Source organism: Zootoca vivipara, chromosome 2 (genome assembly GCF_963506605.1).
Source record: "Zootoca vivipara chromosome 2, rZooViv1.1, whole genome shotgun sequence".
In the NCBI taxonomy this organism is placed as follows: Eukaryota; Metazoa; Chordata; class Lepidosauria; order Squamata; family Lacertidae; genus Zootoca; species Zootoca vivipara.
The window spans coordinates 9,357,047-9,373,483 of record NC_083277.1 but is presented as its reverse complement, the minus strand read 5'-3'; the positions used below and the strand labels follow the sequence as shown (position 1 = coordinate 9,373,483).

General features: G+C 46.4%; 1 protein-coding gene across 1 annotated transcript in view; it reads left to right on the top strand.

Annotated features, from left to right (window-relative positions):
* Positions 1-16,437, top strand: part of LOC118081428 (zinc finger protein 91-like) — a 41,870-nt gene that overhangs the window by 15,280 nt on the left and 10,153 nt on the right. Inside the window, exon 4 of the mRNA XM_060270827.1 lies at positions 10,272-13,054. Coding sequence (XP_060126810.1) covers positions 10,272-11,803 — 1,532 coding nt within the window. The 3' untranslated portion in view covers positions 11,804-13,054. The remainder of the gene's footprint in view (positions 1-10,271; positions 13,055-16,437) is intronic.

Sequence of the window (16,437 nt, the reverse complement as noted above, 5' to 3'; positions counted from 1 at the left end):
CTAACCCCCTGCAATGCAGGAATCTCAACTCAAACATCTAAGACAGATGGCGGCCCTCCAACCTCTGCTTAAAAGACTCCAAGGAAGGAGAGTCCACCCCCCTCCTGAAGGAGACGGTTCCACTGTCAAATTGCTCTTAACTGCCTGCCAGAAAGTTCTTCCTGACCTTTAGTCGGAGTTGCCTTTCTTGTAACTTGAATCCCATGGTTTGGGTCGATCCAAAGAGGCTTCCCCTCCTCTGCCACCTCATGCGTTCAACTGGAGGTGTCTGGAGTTGGAGCTGGGACCCTCCTTGCAAGACACAGGCTGCCCCAGAAGCCCTGCCATGCTAGCACTCACTAGGTGCTCCATCAGCAGAAACCTTGAGTTGAGGTTACTGCCTTGCATAAAGTTTATTTTATCCCCGCAGCAGCCTTGGTTCAACCTTAACAAAGGTCCTTCCTGCATCCAGCCCAAGTTCAAACACCAGCCCCTATTTTAAAAAGGCACCTGTAATGACAACACTGGACTGCCCTTTAGGGTTGTTGTAAGTTACTGCCCCTTCATGGATCAATGCCTTGTCGTGGCGAAGGGGCTTGAATAACTCAGAGAAGCTATGAGCTATGCCATGCAGGGCCACCCAAGATGGACAGGTCATAGTGGAGAGTTTTGACTAAACGTGATCCACCTGGAGAAGGAACTGGCAAGCCACTCCAGTATCCCTGCCAAGAAAACTCCATGGACAAAGACAACAGGCATATAAAAGTTATGACGCTGGAAGATGAGCCCCTCAGGTCGGAAGGCGTCCAACATGCTACTGAGGAAGAGCGGAGGACAAGTACAAGTAGATTCAGAGCTGATGAAGCGGCTGGGCCAAAGCCGAAAGGACGCTCAGTTGCGGATATGCCTGGAAGCGAAAGGAAAGTCCGATGCTGTAAAGAAAAATATTGCATAGGAACCTGGAATGTAAGAACCATGAGTGGAGGTAAGCTGGATGTGGTCAAAAATGAGATGACAAGAATAAATATCGACATCCTGGGCATCAGTGAACTAAAATGGAAGGGAATGGGCGAATTCAGTTCGGGTGACTATCATATCTACTACTGTGGGCAAGAATCCTGTAGCAGAAATGGAGTGGCCCTCATAGTCAACAAAAGAGTGGCAAAAGCTGTAATGGGATGCAATCTCAAAAATGACAGAATGATCTCGATACGAATCCAAGGCAGACCTTTTAACATCACAGTAATCCAAGTTTATGCACCAACTACCGTTGCTGAAGAAAGTGAAATTGACCAATTCTATGAAGACCTACAACAACTTCTAGAAATGACACCAAAGAAGGATGTTCTTCTCATTACAGGGGATTGGAATGCTAAAGTAGGGAATCAAGAGATAAAAGGAACAACTGGCAAGTTTGGCCTTGGAGTTCAAAATGAAGCAGGGCAAAGGCTAATAGAATTCTGTCAAGAGAACAAGCTGGTCATCACAAACACTCTCTTCCAACAACACAAGAGACGACTCTACACATGGATATCACCAAATGGGCAGCATCGAAATCAGATTGATTATATTCTCTGCAGCCAAAGATGGAGAAGCTCTATACAGTCAGCAAAAACAAGACCTGGAGCTGACTGTAACTCAGATCATCAGCTTCTTATAGCAAAATTCCAGCTTAAACTGAAGAAAGTAGGAAAAACCACTGGGCCAGTAAGATACAATCTGAATCAAATCCCTTATGAATACACAGTGGAAGTGAGGAACAGGTTTAAGGATTTAGATTTGGTGGACAGAGTGCCTGAAGAACTATGGATGGAGGCTCGTAACATTATACAGGAGGCAGCAACGAAAACCATCCCAAGGAAAAGGAAATGCAAGAAAGCAAAATGGCTATCCAACGAGGCCTTACAAATAGCGGAGGAGAGGAGGCAAGCAAAATGCAAGGGAGATAGGGAAAGATACAGGAAACTGAATGCAGATTTCCAAAAAACAGCAAGGAGAGACAAGAGGGTCTTCTTAAATGAGCAATGCAAAGAAATAGAGGAAAACAATAGAATGGGGAAAACCAGAGATCTGTTCAAGAAAATTGGAGATATGAAAGGAACATTTCGTACAAAGATTACCATAATCAAGGACAAAAGTGGTAAGGACCTAACAGAAGCAGAAGACATCAAGAAGAGGTGGCAAGAATACACAGAGGAATTATACCAGAAAGATATGGAGGTCTCATACACCCCAGGTAGTGTGGTTGCTGACCTTGAGCCAGACATCTTGGAGAGTGAAGTCAAATGGGCCTTAGAAAGCATTGCTAATAACAAGGCCAGTGGAAGTGATGATATTCCAGCTGAACTATTTAAAATTTTAAAAGATGATGCTGTTAAGGTGCTACACCCAATATGCCAGCAAGTTTGGAAAACTCAGCAATGGCCAGAGGATTGGAGAAGATCAGTCTACATCCCAATTCCAAAGAAGGGCAGTGCCAAAGAATGCTCCAACTACCGCACAATTGCGCTCATTTCACACGCTAGCAAGGTTATGCTTAAAATTCTACACGGCAGGCTTAGGCAGTATGTGGACCGAGAACTCCCAGAAGTGCAAGCTGGATTTCGAAAGGGCAGAGGAACCAGAGACCAAATAGCAAACATGCGCTGGATTATGGAGAAAGCTAGAGAGTTCCAGAAAAACGTCTACTTCTGCTTCATTGACTATGCAAAAGCCTTTGACTGTGTCGACCACAGCAAACTATGGCAAGTTCTTAAAGAAATGGGAGTGCCTGATCACCTCATCTGTCTCCTGAGAAATCTCTATGTGGGGCAAGAAGCTACAGTTAGAACTGGATATGGAACAACTGATTGGTTCAAAATTGGGAAAGGAGTACGACAAGGTTGTATATTGTCTCCCTGCTTATTTAACTTATATGCAGAATTCATCATGCGAAAGGCTGGACTAGATGAATCCCAAGCCGGAATTAAGATTGCCGGAAGAAATATCAACAACCTCAGATATGCAGATGACACAACCTTGATGGCAGAAAGCGAGGAGGAATTAAAGAACCTTTTAATGAGGGTGAAAGAGGAGAGCGCAAAATATGGTCTGAAGCTCAACATCAAAAAAACCAAGATCATGGCCACTGGTCCCATCACCTCCTGGCAAATGGAAGGGGAAGAAATGGAGACAGTGAGAGATTTTACTTTCTTGGGCTCCTTGATCACTGCAGATGGTGACAGCAGTCACGAAATTAAAAGACGCCTGCTTCTTGGGAGAAAAGCAATGACAAACCTAGACAGCATCTTAAAAAGCAGAGACATCACTTTGCCAACAAAGGTCCGTATAGTTAAAGCTATGGTTTTCCCAGTAGTGATGTATGGAAGTGAGAGCTGGACCATAAAGAAGGCTGATCGTCGAAGAATTGATGCTTTTGAATTATGGTGCTGGAGGAGACTCTTGAGAGTCCCATGGACTGCTAGAAGATCAAACCTATCCATTCTTAAGGAAATCAGCCCTGAGTGCTCCTTGGAAGGACAGATCGTGAAGCTGAGGCTCCAATACTTTGGCCACCTCATGAGAAGAGAAGAATCCTTGGAAAAGACCCTGATGTTGGGAAAGATTGAGGGCACTAGGAGAAGGGGACGACAGAGGACAAGATGGTTGGACAGTGTTCTCGAAGCTACGAACATGAGTTTGACCAAACTGCGGGAGGCAGTGCAAGACAGGAGTGCCTGGCGTGCTATGGTCCATGGAGTCACGAAGAGTCGGACACGACTAAACGACTAAACAACAACAACAAGTTACTGTTCCAAGGCCCACAAATCCAGTCTACATTGCAGGGCTGTTGTAATGCAGACACCCTACTATGCCATGGCCCTGCCTCCCCCACGTTGTGAAATGGGTGTAAACATGACTATATCCCCTCCCCCGTGTTATAGGAAAATCCTTGAGCTCACTTGGATGACCAAACAAAGACACCAGCCAGGAATAGCGGAGCAAAACAGCAGCCAGTGGGCCTGGTCTTTATTCAAAAGACTCTTGCAACAGGACTTCCACCTACCACATGGGAGAAGCACAACACCCCTAATATTACACTCCTGCAGTCTAGTTTGCAGGGCTGTTGTAATGCAGACACCCTATGCCTCCCCCACGTCGTGAAATGGGTGTAAAAATGACCATATCCCCTCCCCCCGTGTTATAGGAAAATCCTTGAGCTCACTTGGATGACCAAACAAAGACACCAGCCAGGAATAGCGGAGCAAAACAGCAGCCAGTGGGCCTGGTCTTTATTCAAAAGACTCTTGCAACAGGACTTCCACCTACCACATGGGAGAAGCTGGAAGAAGCCCAGAACAAAGGATGGCTCCCCCTTTAATCAGTTTTACAAATTCAGGTAGGTAGCAGTGTTGGTCTGGCACTGTCGAAATATATATATATAATAAAAAATAAATGTTCTGTAGCACCTTAGAGACCCACAAAGTTTGTTCTTGGTATAAGCTTTTGTGTGCATGCACACTTCTGCAGATACACTGAAACAGAAGACTTTTCCAAAGAGACCCACAACACCCCTAAAATTACACTCCTACATACATCCCTGTTGGGAGGGTCTGGGTGCTGAGCAAAAGGGCTTGCCCCCCCCTTCCTTTGGCCTCCACCACACATCAATTAACTATACAAAAGAGATATTTACATCATGTCGTTAATCACCCCTTTTGTACTGATCTAGTTTTGCTATTGCTACCTGTCTGGCACTCAGGTGTCAGGATGCAAGAGATGCTCCCTCAGGCAGAGGGGCTGCTGAAAACCTGGGCTCACGCTTTTGGGCAGGCATCCCCAAACTGCGGCCCTCCGTATGTTTTGGCCTACAACTCCCATGATCCTTAGCTAACAGGACCAGTGGTCAGGGATGATGGGAGTTGTAGTCCAAAACATCTGGAGGGCTGAAGTTTGGGGATGCCTGCTTTAGGGCAAGCTCCCCCCTTGGTAGCCATTTCCTTCCTGAACAGAACAACGTTATGTGGGGCTTTGAGGAGACACTGTGTGTGTGAATGAAGGGGGGGGCACACTGCGTGCTGGAGGGGCAGCCCCCCGCCCCAATCATTTTAAAATTCCTGTAACACCAGCAGAGGATTAAAAGAGAGGAAGGGGGAATTGTAGGCTGTGCCACCTCCCTGCCCCGGAGAACTTTTTGGGAGGGGGGAGTCTCCTTCCCTGCCGTCTCCGGGAATCGAACCTGCGACATTGTCAGGAAAGAAACAGGATATTCTGAGCTTGTTTGGAGGAGGAGAATTTATGTGTCTGGGAGGGAGGCGCCCCAAGGGACAGTGAGCGCCACTTCCTAGAGAGGCAGGGAGGTTTGGAGGGGGAGGGGGGGCCAGGCTTGGAAAGGAGGGTCCTCCGTCCACATTTCCGGAAGAGGAGCAGGTCTGCAGAGGAGGAGGAGGAAAAAGAGGTGCGATATATTGGGGGGGGGATTGTGAGGAGGGGGGAGAAGGATGCACTGTTCCTCCCCCTGTTCTGTAGGGCAGCTGGGAAGGGAGAGCAGGATTTGGGGCGAGGGGGAGGGATAAAATGAATGTATGGGAGTGCTCCCCCCTCCCCCTTCCTTCAGTCGAAGGGCTGGGACTTGAACCGAGGCCCCAGTTGCGCACCCCTCTGCGAGTTCCGGGTTCTCCCTGGCGGAAATCGGAATAGAATAGCGAGCAAGGGAGGGGGAGCAGAGAGGACAAAGAGGTAGAGCTACAGGGCGGGGAGGGGGCGATGAGCGGGGAGAGAAAGGGGGCAGAGACCCCCAACAACAACAGCTCATTTCCTGGGGGTATCTGTAGAGGCCGCGATCTATGCAATCCGGCTGCAGAGACCCCCATCCCCAAGCAGGGCTGGGACTTGAACCGAGGCCTCAATTCCGCGACCCTCTGCGTGTTCTGGGTTCCCCCTGGCAGGAATCCCTGGGGCGCTCCTGGCTCCGCCCGGGTACTCAGGCAAGGCTTTTGTCTAGAGCAGGGGTGCCCAAATTTTTTTGGAAGAGGGCCAGATTTAATGACATGGACATGTATGAGGGCCAACCAAAGTTGTTGACCTTTTTTACGATTTTACCCCAAAGTTGTTGGCCTTTTTTAGTACAGGGAGAGATTTGGCCCCCAAAACACACTTTGGACATCCCTGGTCTAGAGAGAGGGAGTCCATGGAAGGGTTATTGGAGGCGAGAGAGGCCTGGATTGAGACCCCCGTCTCCCTCCTCTCCCCCCTGTCTGCTCATCTGGCGAGTCCACTGATTGGGAGAGATTTGGTGGGAAGGACGAAGGGTGAGCTGGCCAGGGGAACCTCCGGGTGAAGGGGAGACTGGGGGGTGGAGGGCAGTGGAAGTTGGGGGGCTGAGGGAGGAAGTGAAAAGCATGCCTGGGGGAGGAATCAAAGCCATCTTGGAGAAAGAGAGAGAGACTTGGGGGCCGCCTGTCTTGACTTCTCCCTCCTGCCCAGGAATCTGACATGACTTCAAGTTGACCAGGGATAGATCCCTGAACAGGAGCCCCGATCCACCCACCCTCTCCTCCCTAAGCTCAGTCCTTCCCCTGCCATAAGTCCCAGATCAGCTGCTGCATGGGGCACTGGGGGTGTTATAGCAAGTCTAACCATTGGGGGAAAGAGGAAAGGGAGGGTGCCCACTTTATTATTTTCGCCCTTTGAGGCTTTTGTCCTGGCAATCACAGTCTCACCCACATGCCTGTTTTTCTGTGAAGAAACATCTAAAGGGTTCCTACCCAGAGATAACTGTTCCCCACTTCTCTCCATTCCACCAGGTTTCCATTATTCCCACTATATCAGTTCTCATGTCTCTGGGATTTAAGCTATTGGGAAAATTGCTATGGAAATGGGTGCCCCCTCCCCAAGCATGTGTAATTAGCCTGTGTAATCATTACTACAATTGTTATTTTTATTTATTTACTAGCTGTACCCGGCCATGTGTTGCTGTGGCCTAGTCAGGGTCCCCATTTCCAAGGACAGGGGAAGGATGTGACCCTTCCCCCCGAACCCTCTCTGTCCCCCCCCCCATATATGGCATGGACAGTTCGGAGAGGTTCTGTGAGGGCCCCCCCTCCGGTACATCCCGGTGGTTGAGGGGGGAGGCGCGCTACTTGTAGGTAGTTTTGGTGAGTGTCTCCCGGTTCTCCCGGTTGTGGGGCTATGTCGTCTGTTCGTTTCATGTCCACTGGAGGGCGCTATATTTTTTAATACCTAAAATCATGTTTTTACCTGTGAAAGGTGTGACATCTACACAATTTTAGTTTATACAAACACTCGTGTATTGGAATGGAACGTTGTGTCATGTGAGAAACCACTTTTTATAAAAAGTAAACCCCACAGTTCAACCGTATTCTAAGATAATGCTGCTTCATTAGAACTGGAAGGGAGGCTTGTTTTGACAAGGGCTGAGGAACTGGCTGGGAGGGGTGAGCAAATGGCAGAAATACATCAGACCTCAGAAGAGAGTTTGTCTGAGTCTGTTCCTAGGTCTTTAAGGTTACAAGAACGCAGGAGGGGAGGGTTATAGGATAAGAGGAAATTGCAAGTACAGAGACGGAAGCAGAGGGAGGTGTTTGAGCGTAGGGTTAAAAGGAGATGGAATCACGAGCAGTGTTTCTCAACCTTTTTTGGGCCACGGCACACTTGTTCTGTGAAAAAAATCACGAGGCACACCACCATTAAAAAAGTTAAAAAATTTAACTCTGTGCCGCCCTATATTGACTATATAATTATGACTGTAAGAAACACTTGGCAAATGCTGCTTTTCGCCGGGTTAGTGTTGTGTATTGGCGGCCGCCAGGCTCGTTTGCGCTGAGCTTTGGGAAAGAGGAGGAGAAATATTGCTTTCCGGCGGGTCAGTGGTGTTTATTGGCGTCCGCCAGGCTTGTTTGCACTGAGCTTTGGGAAAGAGGAGAAAGACCATCTTTCCCCCTTTTTAAGACGTAGGCATAATATAAGCCATAGCAGGATTTCTAAGCAATTGCGCGATACAAGCCATACCCCGAAAATAAGACATACTGATAGACCCTTCACCCACTAGCAATAACCCCCCTCCCGCCAGCCAACTCCCCCCCCTAAAAATCTCTCCCCATTTTGCTGTCGTTCCACAGACACGTATTTCCTTTAAAAGCTTGTAAAAATGCACCGAACAGCCGTAGCTGCTGGCTGCCAAAGCCTCGTGATTTCCCTTTCCCGTTTCTGAGAGCATTTTTTTAAATAAAAGGATCCAAAAATATTTTTTTAGCCAAGCTGTGTAAGCTCTACTTGGTGAAGGGGAGAAAAGTGGGGTGGGGAGGATATGAAGGCACGAGGAAGAAAAGAGGGGCGATTGAAGAATGCAAAGGCTGTTTTCCCTTTTAGGGAGAGACCTCCGTGCGCGCGTCTGTCTCTCTCCCCCCCCCCCTGCGTCTCTCTCTCTCTCTCTCTCTCTCTCTCACACACACACACACACACACAGCCCACCTCTCGCTTCCCCCCACCTTTCCCTAAAATCCCTTCCATTCAATGCACGTTGATTTCCTCTTAACGGGAATCTCCCATGTCTGATTGTTGTTTCCTTGCTTTTACCGAAGGCATAAGGCAGCCTTTTAAAAAGCCTGCTACAGTTTTCTTTCTACCTTATGCTGCTTGGTTGTCTGTGGAGCTGTCCCTTTAAGGATTTGTAAGTAGTTTGGATCGCAGTCCTTGCCTTGGGGACTTTTTTTTATTTATTAAGGACTTTTTCCTTCGCTGTTTGCGAGCTGCTAAACGGAGCTGCTAAACGCTGCTCTACACAAAAGTTAAACTGCCGGTCCTAACAACACGTGCTTCCTCACCTCGCTGGCTCAATTGCTTCTCAATTGCTACCATTTACCAAGTCAGCAATCTTAATTGCTGCTTAGCTGGCTTCTTTGTTCTCAGCAGGTAGCTTCTTTGCTATCAGTGACTACAAAGTGCTACATTGTTGGAACATCAGACTGTTGGAACTTAAGTCTTGGGCAGCTGGCTGGTAGAGATCCTTGCTTGCTTTACGTATAGGCTACTGCTAGGACTGTATCACACAGATAGATTCCATTATACTGGTTTAGATTTAAGAAGCTCCAGTGTAGCAGATTGCAATTAAGTGAGTCCCCACCTTGGAGGAGAGAGAGAGCAGCCCTTCGCGAACATCCCAGGGCCGGGGAGAGAGGGCTGCACACCTCCCTTCCCTCAGACTCGTAATAAAAATACCAGTAAGACATGCCACCAAAAATAAGCCACCCTGTGGTTTTTTGAGAAAAAAAGTAATAAGACGGTGTCTTAAAAAGGGGGAAACACGGTATTTCTTTCCTGCGGGTCAGTTTTGTATATTGGCGGCCGCCAGGCACGTGATAATGCAAATCGCCCTTCTCGTCGCCGCATGTCGCGGCACACCAGCCAGCGTCTGCGCGGAACAGCGATTGAGAAACGCTGCGCTAGAGAGCTAGATGAGTCATCCAATTAACTAGTGGCCTTGAGCAGGAAACTGCAGTCTTACGTGTGGTTGTTTTCCATTGTTTTCTATTTGGAATAAATCTCACTATTCACAAAGAGACTGTGTACTTGTCATTGCTGTTGCAGAGGATGAAGAACTTCATGGTGAACTTAGGACCCTGATGAATAATGGGCAGGTTCATGGACATAGAGCAGTTCCCTTTCATCTGAGAAACCACTTTTTATAAAAAGTAAACCCCACAGTTCAACCGTATTCTAAGATAATGCTACTTCATTAACGTTGATTGAGGGTTAGGAAAGGCTGATGATGCATTACCATTATTTGACATTATTTCATTTGCCTTTCCCAAAATTTTGTAACATATGGAGGACAGGAGATAATACAGTCATATCTCTAAGTACGCTTCGGTTTGAATACTTTCAGTTTAATTACTCAGCGGACCCGTCTGGAACGGATTATTCAACATTCCATTACTTTCCATGGGAAAGTTTGCTCCAGGTTAAGTGCGCTTCAGGTTAAGTACAGACTTCCGGAACCAATTGTGTACTTAAACCGAGGTACCACTGTATACGATATGTTAAAATAAGAGAAGGTGCTAATTGATGTGTGTAATATTCCTTTGTTCTCTTCCTAGAAAAGAAATTGGGTTCCCCACCTCCCTGTCAAAAGAAGACAATGGAGAAGGAAGTCAAAATTCTGGTGGGCCAAATCCAATGGGAATAACAAAAAAACCATTTAAATACATGGAGTGTGGAAAGAGGAGAGGATGAACAATTAGAAAGTATGGAGTGTGGAAAGAAAGTATTGAGTGTGGAAAGTCAGAGTGGAGACCTTAGAAAACATCAACGAACCCACACTGGAGGTAAACCATTTAAATGCATGGAATGTGGAAAGAGCTTCAGTCAGAGTGGACACCTTAGAATTCATCAACGGACTCACACGGGGGAGAAACCATTTAAATGCATGGAGTGTGGAAAGAGCTTCACCGTCAATGGACACCTTAGAAGTCATCAACGGGCTCACACGGGGGAGAAACCATTTAAATGTATTGAATGTGGAAAGAGCTTCATTCACAGTGGAAGCCTTAAAATTCATCAACGGATTCACACAGGAGAGAAACCATTTAAATGCACGGAGTGTGGAACATGCTTCAGTCACAGTAGAAGCCTTAGAATTCATCAACTGACTCACACAGGGGAGAAACCATTTAAATGCATGGAATGTGGAAAGAACTTCACTGATAATGGAAACCTTAGAATTCATCAACGGACTCACACAGGAGAGAAACCATTTAAATGTATTGAATGTGGAAAGAGCTTCATTCACAGTGGAAGCCTTAGAATTCATCAAGGGAGTCACACGGGGGAGAAACCATTTAAATGTATGGAGTGTGGAAAGAGCTTCAGTCAGAGTGGAAACCTTAGAAACCATCAACGGACTCACACAGGAGAGAAACCATTTAAATGCATGGAGTGTGGAAAGAATTTCAGTCAGAGTGGAAACCTTGGAAACCATCAACGGACTCACACTGGGGGCATTTCATTTAAGTGGATGGAATGTGGAAAGAGCTTCACTGATAGAGGAACATTTATGAAACATCAACGGACTCACACTGGAGAGAAACCATCTAAATGTATTGAATGTGGAATGAGCTTCATTCACAGTGGAAGCCTTAGAATTCATCAACGGAGTCACACGGGGGAGAAACCATTTAAATGTATGGAGTGTGGAAAGAGCTTCAGTCAGAGTGGAAACCTTAGAAACCATCAACGGACTCACACAGGAGAGAAACCATTTAAATGCATGGAGTGTGGAAAGAGCTTCAGTCAGAGTGGACACCTTAGAATTCATCAGCTGACTCACACAGGAGAGAAACCATTTAAATGTATTGAATGTGGAAAGAGCTTCATTCACAGTGGAGCACTTAGAATTCATCAATGGACTCACACAGGAGAGAAACCATTTAAATGTATTGAATGTGGAAAGAGCTTCAATCACAGTGGAGCACTTAGAATTCATCAATGGACTCACACAGGAGAGAAACCATTTAAATCTATTGTATCTGGAAAGAGCTTCAGTCAGAGTGGAAACCTTAGAAACCATCACTGGACTCACACAGGAGAGAAACCATTTAAATGCATGGAGTGTGGAAAGAGCTTCAGTCAGAGTGGATACCTTAGAATTCATCAGCGGACTCACACAGGAGAGAAACCATTTAAATGTATTGAATGTGGAAAGAGCTTCATTCACAGTGGAAAGCTTAGAATTCATCAACGGACTCACACGGGGGAGAATCCATTTAAATGCATGGAGGGTGGAAAGAACTTCAGTCAGAGTGGAGACCTTAGAAAACATCAATGAACCCACACTGGGAGTATCCCATTTAAATGCATGCTGTGTGGAACGTGCTTCACTCAAAGTGGAAGCCTTAGCATTCATCAACACACTCACACGGGAGAGAATCCATTTAAATGCATGGAGTGTGGAACGTGCTTCAGTCAAAGTGGAAGCCTTTGAATTCATCAACGGACTCACACGGGGGAGAAACCATTTAAATGCATGGAGTGTGGAAAGACCTTCTGTCGGAGTGGACTTCTTACAAATCATCAACAAACTCATACAGGGAAGGAAACCATAAGTGCTAGGGAAGTATAATATAATATTTAATGTATTGTTAGATAGGGAGGGGGAGTGTGTAAGTCCGAAGTGTTGCTTCTTAATGCGGAGTGAGTTGCTTTTGGTGTTTGGTGGACGGAGTTGGAAATGTTTATAACTGGGAATGGAGAGTTGCACAAAGTGGAGCTGAGATTGGTGGTGTTGCTTTGGAAGCAGAGTTGGTTACATAAATATTATAGGAACAGCATCATAGCTCCAACTTTTATAATTGCAATAATGGAATCATGACACAGAAAGACTGAAAGCACCTACCGGTACTATATGCCCAAGTTAATCTTGAAACCCTCACCTTTTCTTTTGATTCATAGATATACTAGCTGGCCCTGCCACGCGTTGCAGTGGCTAATCCCTGTGACTGCCCCTACCCTCTCCCGATCCATGACCTATTCTGTTCCTTGCCCCCCCCCCCGGCCCATCCCTGTGAATCCCCCAACTGCCCCGTAACCCCCACCCAGGCGAGTCAGTACCTCCATTCGGCCTAGTCTGTAAAGGCTATTCTGTCCGCCCCCCCCCCGGCTCATCCCTGTGAATCCCCCAACTCTGTCCCGACCTACATCCCATTGTTGGCCAAACACCATGGGAGACGCCAGGGCCTCGTGCCCTCCCCGGCCAGCCTGCCAGGTGTCTCGACCCTCCGGTGCAGCCAGCTGGTATCGATCTAGACCCTGGGGGCCTAGACTCGCTGTAGCAGAGTCCATGTAGCGTAAACATCCACAGAGAGAGAGAGACGTATTAGCATATTTACAAGCTTTATTCAGCATATCTCAGGAGAGAGCAAACATGTTTCCTCTTTCTTCATCAGCACAGCAGAAAGAAAGCAATAGCAATATACAACGGAAGTGGACAGACATGTGACATACAATAGTTACATGCCTTTACCTTAAGGTGGAGCTGAATCCCAACACCCGTCCCCTCCTCCCCCCAACCCCCACCCAGGTGAGTCAGTACCTCCATTTGGCCTAGTCTGTAAAGGCTTCGGCCGAGGAGGAGGAGGAGGAGTGGGGGGGATTATGGCAATATTTGACATCTGTTCCTTTGATGTGCACTTGAGGGCGCTATATTTGGCCTTTTTAAAAGAGAAAGTCACGTTTTTAGGTGTGTTAGGGTTAGGGTTAGGGTGGGATCTTATGAATCTAAGGTTCTGCAAACACACTCGTATTGGCAAGGAACGGTGTGTCCAAATTTGTGCGAAATCGGTCAAGCGGTTTCCAAGAACATTGGACTATAACACACATGGACCTTCTACATTTTTATATTGTGTATAGATATATTTGATGGCAGGAGAAATAAAAGGGGTGTTTAGTGGCATAACCAGGAAAGGCTCTGTTCCTAGGTGCACGTCTTGCCAGAGGAGGGAATGGGCACAGGGAAGAAGGGGCCATACCAGAGCAGGTCCCAAACCGAGAGTGCTAAGGGTCAGCTTCCTCCAAATCCACCAACTGCCCCAAGACAGGAGCCACCTCTGGGCCCTGAGGGTGGAAAGCCTCCGTCCAGCTTTCCAACTGCACATGCTCCTACAAAAATGGACTCCAAAAAATTCCCGAAGATAAGAAATCCCTACTTAGTCAACGAATTTCAATACAAGAAGTAGAGCAAGCAATATTACAAATGCAACTGGGTAAAACACCAGGACCTGATGGATTAACAGCTACATATTACAGAATGATGAAAGACTGGCTAGTTCAACCTTTAACGGATTTATGTAATGAGATTTTGAAATGAGGAGAGGCCCCAGAGTCTTGGAAGGAGGCCTATATCACGCTGTTACCTAAGACAGATACGGATAGAACACAAGTTAAGAATTATCGTCCAATCTCCTTGTTGAATGTGGATTACAAAATATTTGTTAACATTTTGGCCTCCAGATTGAAAAAGGTTCTTAAAGATTTTATCCACCACGACCAAGCCGGGTTTTTACCGGGGAGACATATGAAGGATAACATTAGAAACATAGAATCATAGAATCATAGAATCATAGAGTTGGAAGAGACCACAAGGGCCATCCAGTCCAACCCCCTGCCAAGCAGGAAACACCATCAAAGCATTCCTGACAGATGGCTGTCAAGCCTCTGCTTAAAGACCTCCAAAGAAGGAGACTCCACCACACTCCTTGGCAGCAAATTCCACTGCCGAACAGCTCTTACTTTCAGGAAGTTCTTCCTAATGTTTAGGTGGAATTTTCTTTCTTGTAGTTTGAATCCGTTGCTCCGTGTCCGCTTCTCTGGAGCAGCAGAAAACAACCTTTCTCCCTCCTTTATATGACATCCTTTTATATATTTGAACATGGTTATCATATCACCCCTTAACCTTCTCTTCTCCAGGCTAAACATACCCAGCTCCCTAAGCCGTTCCTCATAAGGCATCGTTTCCAGGCCTTTGACCATTTTGGTTGCCCTCTTCTGGACACGTTCCAGCTTATCAGTATCCTTCTTGAACTGTGGTGCCCAGAACTGGACACAATACTCCAGGTGAGGTCTGACCAGAGCAGAATACAGTGGTACTATTACTTCCCTTGATCTAGATGCTATACTCCTATTGATGCAGCCCAGAATTGCATTGGCTTTTTTAGCTGCTGCATCACACTGCTGACTCATGTCAAGTTTGTGGTCAACCAAAACTCCTAGATCCTTTTCACATGTACTGCTCTCAAGCCAGGTGTCTCCCATCCTGTATTTGTGCCTTTCATTTTTTTTGCCCAAGTGTAGTACTTTACATTTCTCCTTGTTAAAATTCATCTTGTTTGCTTTGGCCCAGTTGTCTAATCTGTTAAGGTCATTCTGAAGTGTGATCCTGTCCTCTGGGGTGTTAGCCACCCCTCCCAACTTGGTGTCATCTGCAAACTTGCTCAGGATTCCCTCAAGCCCATCATCCACGTCATTGATAAAGATGTTGAACAAGACTGGGCCCAAGACAGAACCCTGTGGCACCCCACTAGTCACTACTCTCCAGGATGAGGAGGAGCCATTGATGAGCACCCTTTGGGTTCGGTCACTAATCCAGCTACAAATCCACTGAATGGTAGCATTGTCTAGCCCACATTTTACCAGCTTCTTTACAAGAATATCATGGGGCACCTTGTCAAAGGCCTTGCTGAAATCAAGATAGGCTACATCCACAGCGTTCCCTTCATCTACCAGGCTTGTAATTCTGTCAAAAAATGAGATCAGATTAGTCTGACATGACTTATTTTTCAGGAACCCATGCTGACTTTTAGTGATCACAGAGTTTCTTTCTAGGTGCTCACAGACTGTTTGCTTAATGATCTGCTCTAGAATCTTTCCTGGTATTGATGTCAGGCTGACTGGGCGGTAATTGTTTGGGTCCTCTCTTTTCCCCTTTTTGAAAATAGGGACAACATTTGCCCTCCTCCAGTCTGCTGGAACTTCGCCTGTTCTCCAGGAATTTTCAAAGATTATTGCCAGTGGTTCTGAAATCACCTCTGCCAGTTCTTTTAATACTCTTGGATGTAGTTCATCTGGCCCTGGAGACTTGAATACATCTAAACTAGCCAAGTATTCTTGTACTACCTCCTTACTTATTCTGGGCTGTGTTTCCCCTGCTGAATCATCTGCTCCATATTCTTCAGGTCGGGCGTTGTTTTCTTTCTTGGAGAAGACTGAGGCAAAGAAGGCATTGAGGAGTTCTGCCCTTTCTCTGTCCCCTGTTTGCATTTCACCATCTTCTCCTCTGAGTGACCCCACTGTTTCCTTGTTTTTCCTTTTGCTACGGACATACCCATAAAAGCCCTTTTTGTTGCTTTTAACCTCTCTGGCGAGCCTGAGTTCATTCTGTGCTTTAGCTTTTCTGACTTTGTCTCTACACGTGCTGGCTATATGTTTGAATTCCTCTCTGGAGATTTCCCCCCTTTTCCATTTTTTGTACATATCCCTTTTAAATCTTAACTCAGTCAAAAGTTCTTTAGATAGCCAGCCTGGCTTCTTTAGGCACCTTCCATGTTTCCGTCTCATTGGTATTGCCTGAAGTTGTGCTTTTAATATCTCCCTTTTAACAAACTCCCAACCATCATGAACTCCCTTCCCTTTTAATATTACTGTCCATGGGATTTCACCCAGCGTTTCCCTAAGTTTTCTGAAGTCGGCTTTCTTAAAGTCTAGAATTTGGACCTTAGTATGCTTGGTTGCTCCTTTCCGCTGGATAATAAACTCCAGAAGAGCATGGTCACTCCCACCTAATGATCCTGCCACTTCTACCCCACTAACCAAGTCATCACTATTGGTTAGGACCAGATCTAAAATGGCTGATCCTCTTGTTGCTTCTCCCACTTTCTGGACAATGAAGTTGTCTGCAAGGCCAGTGAG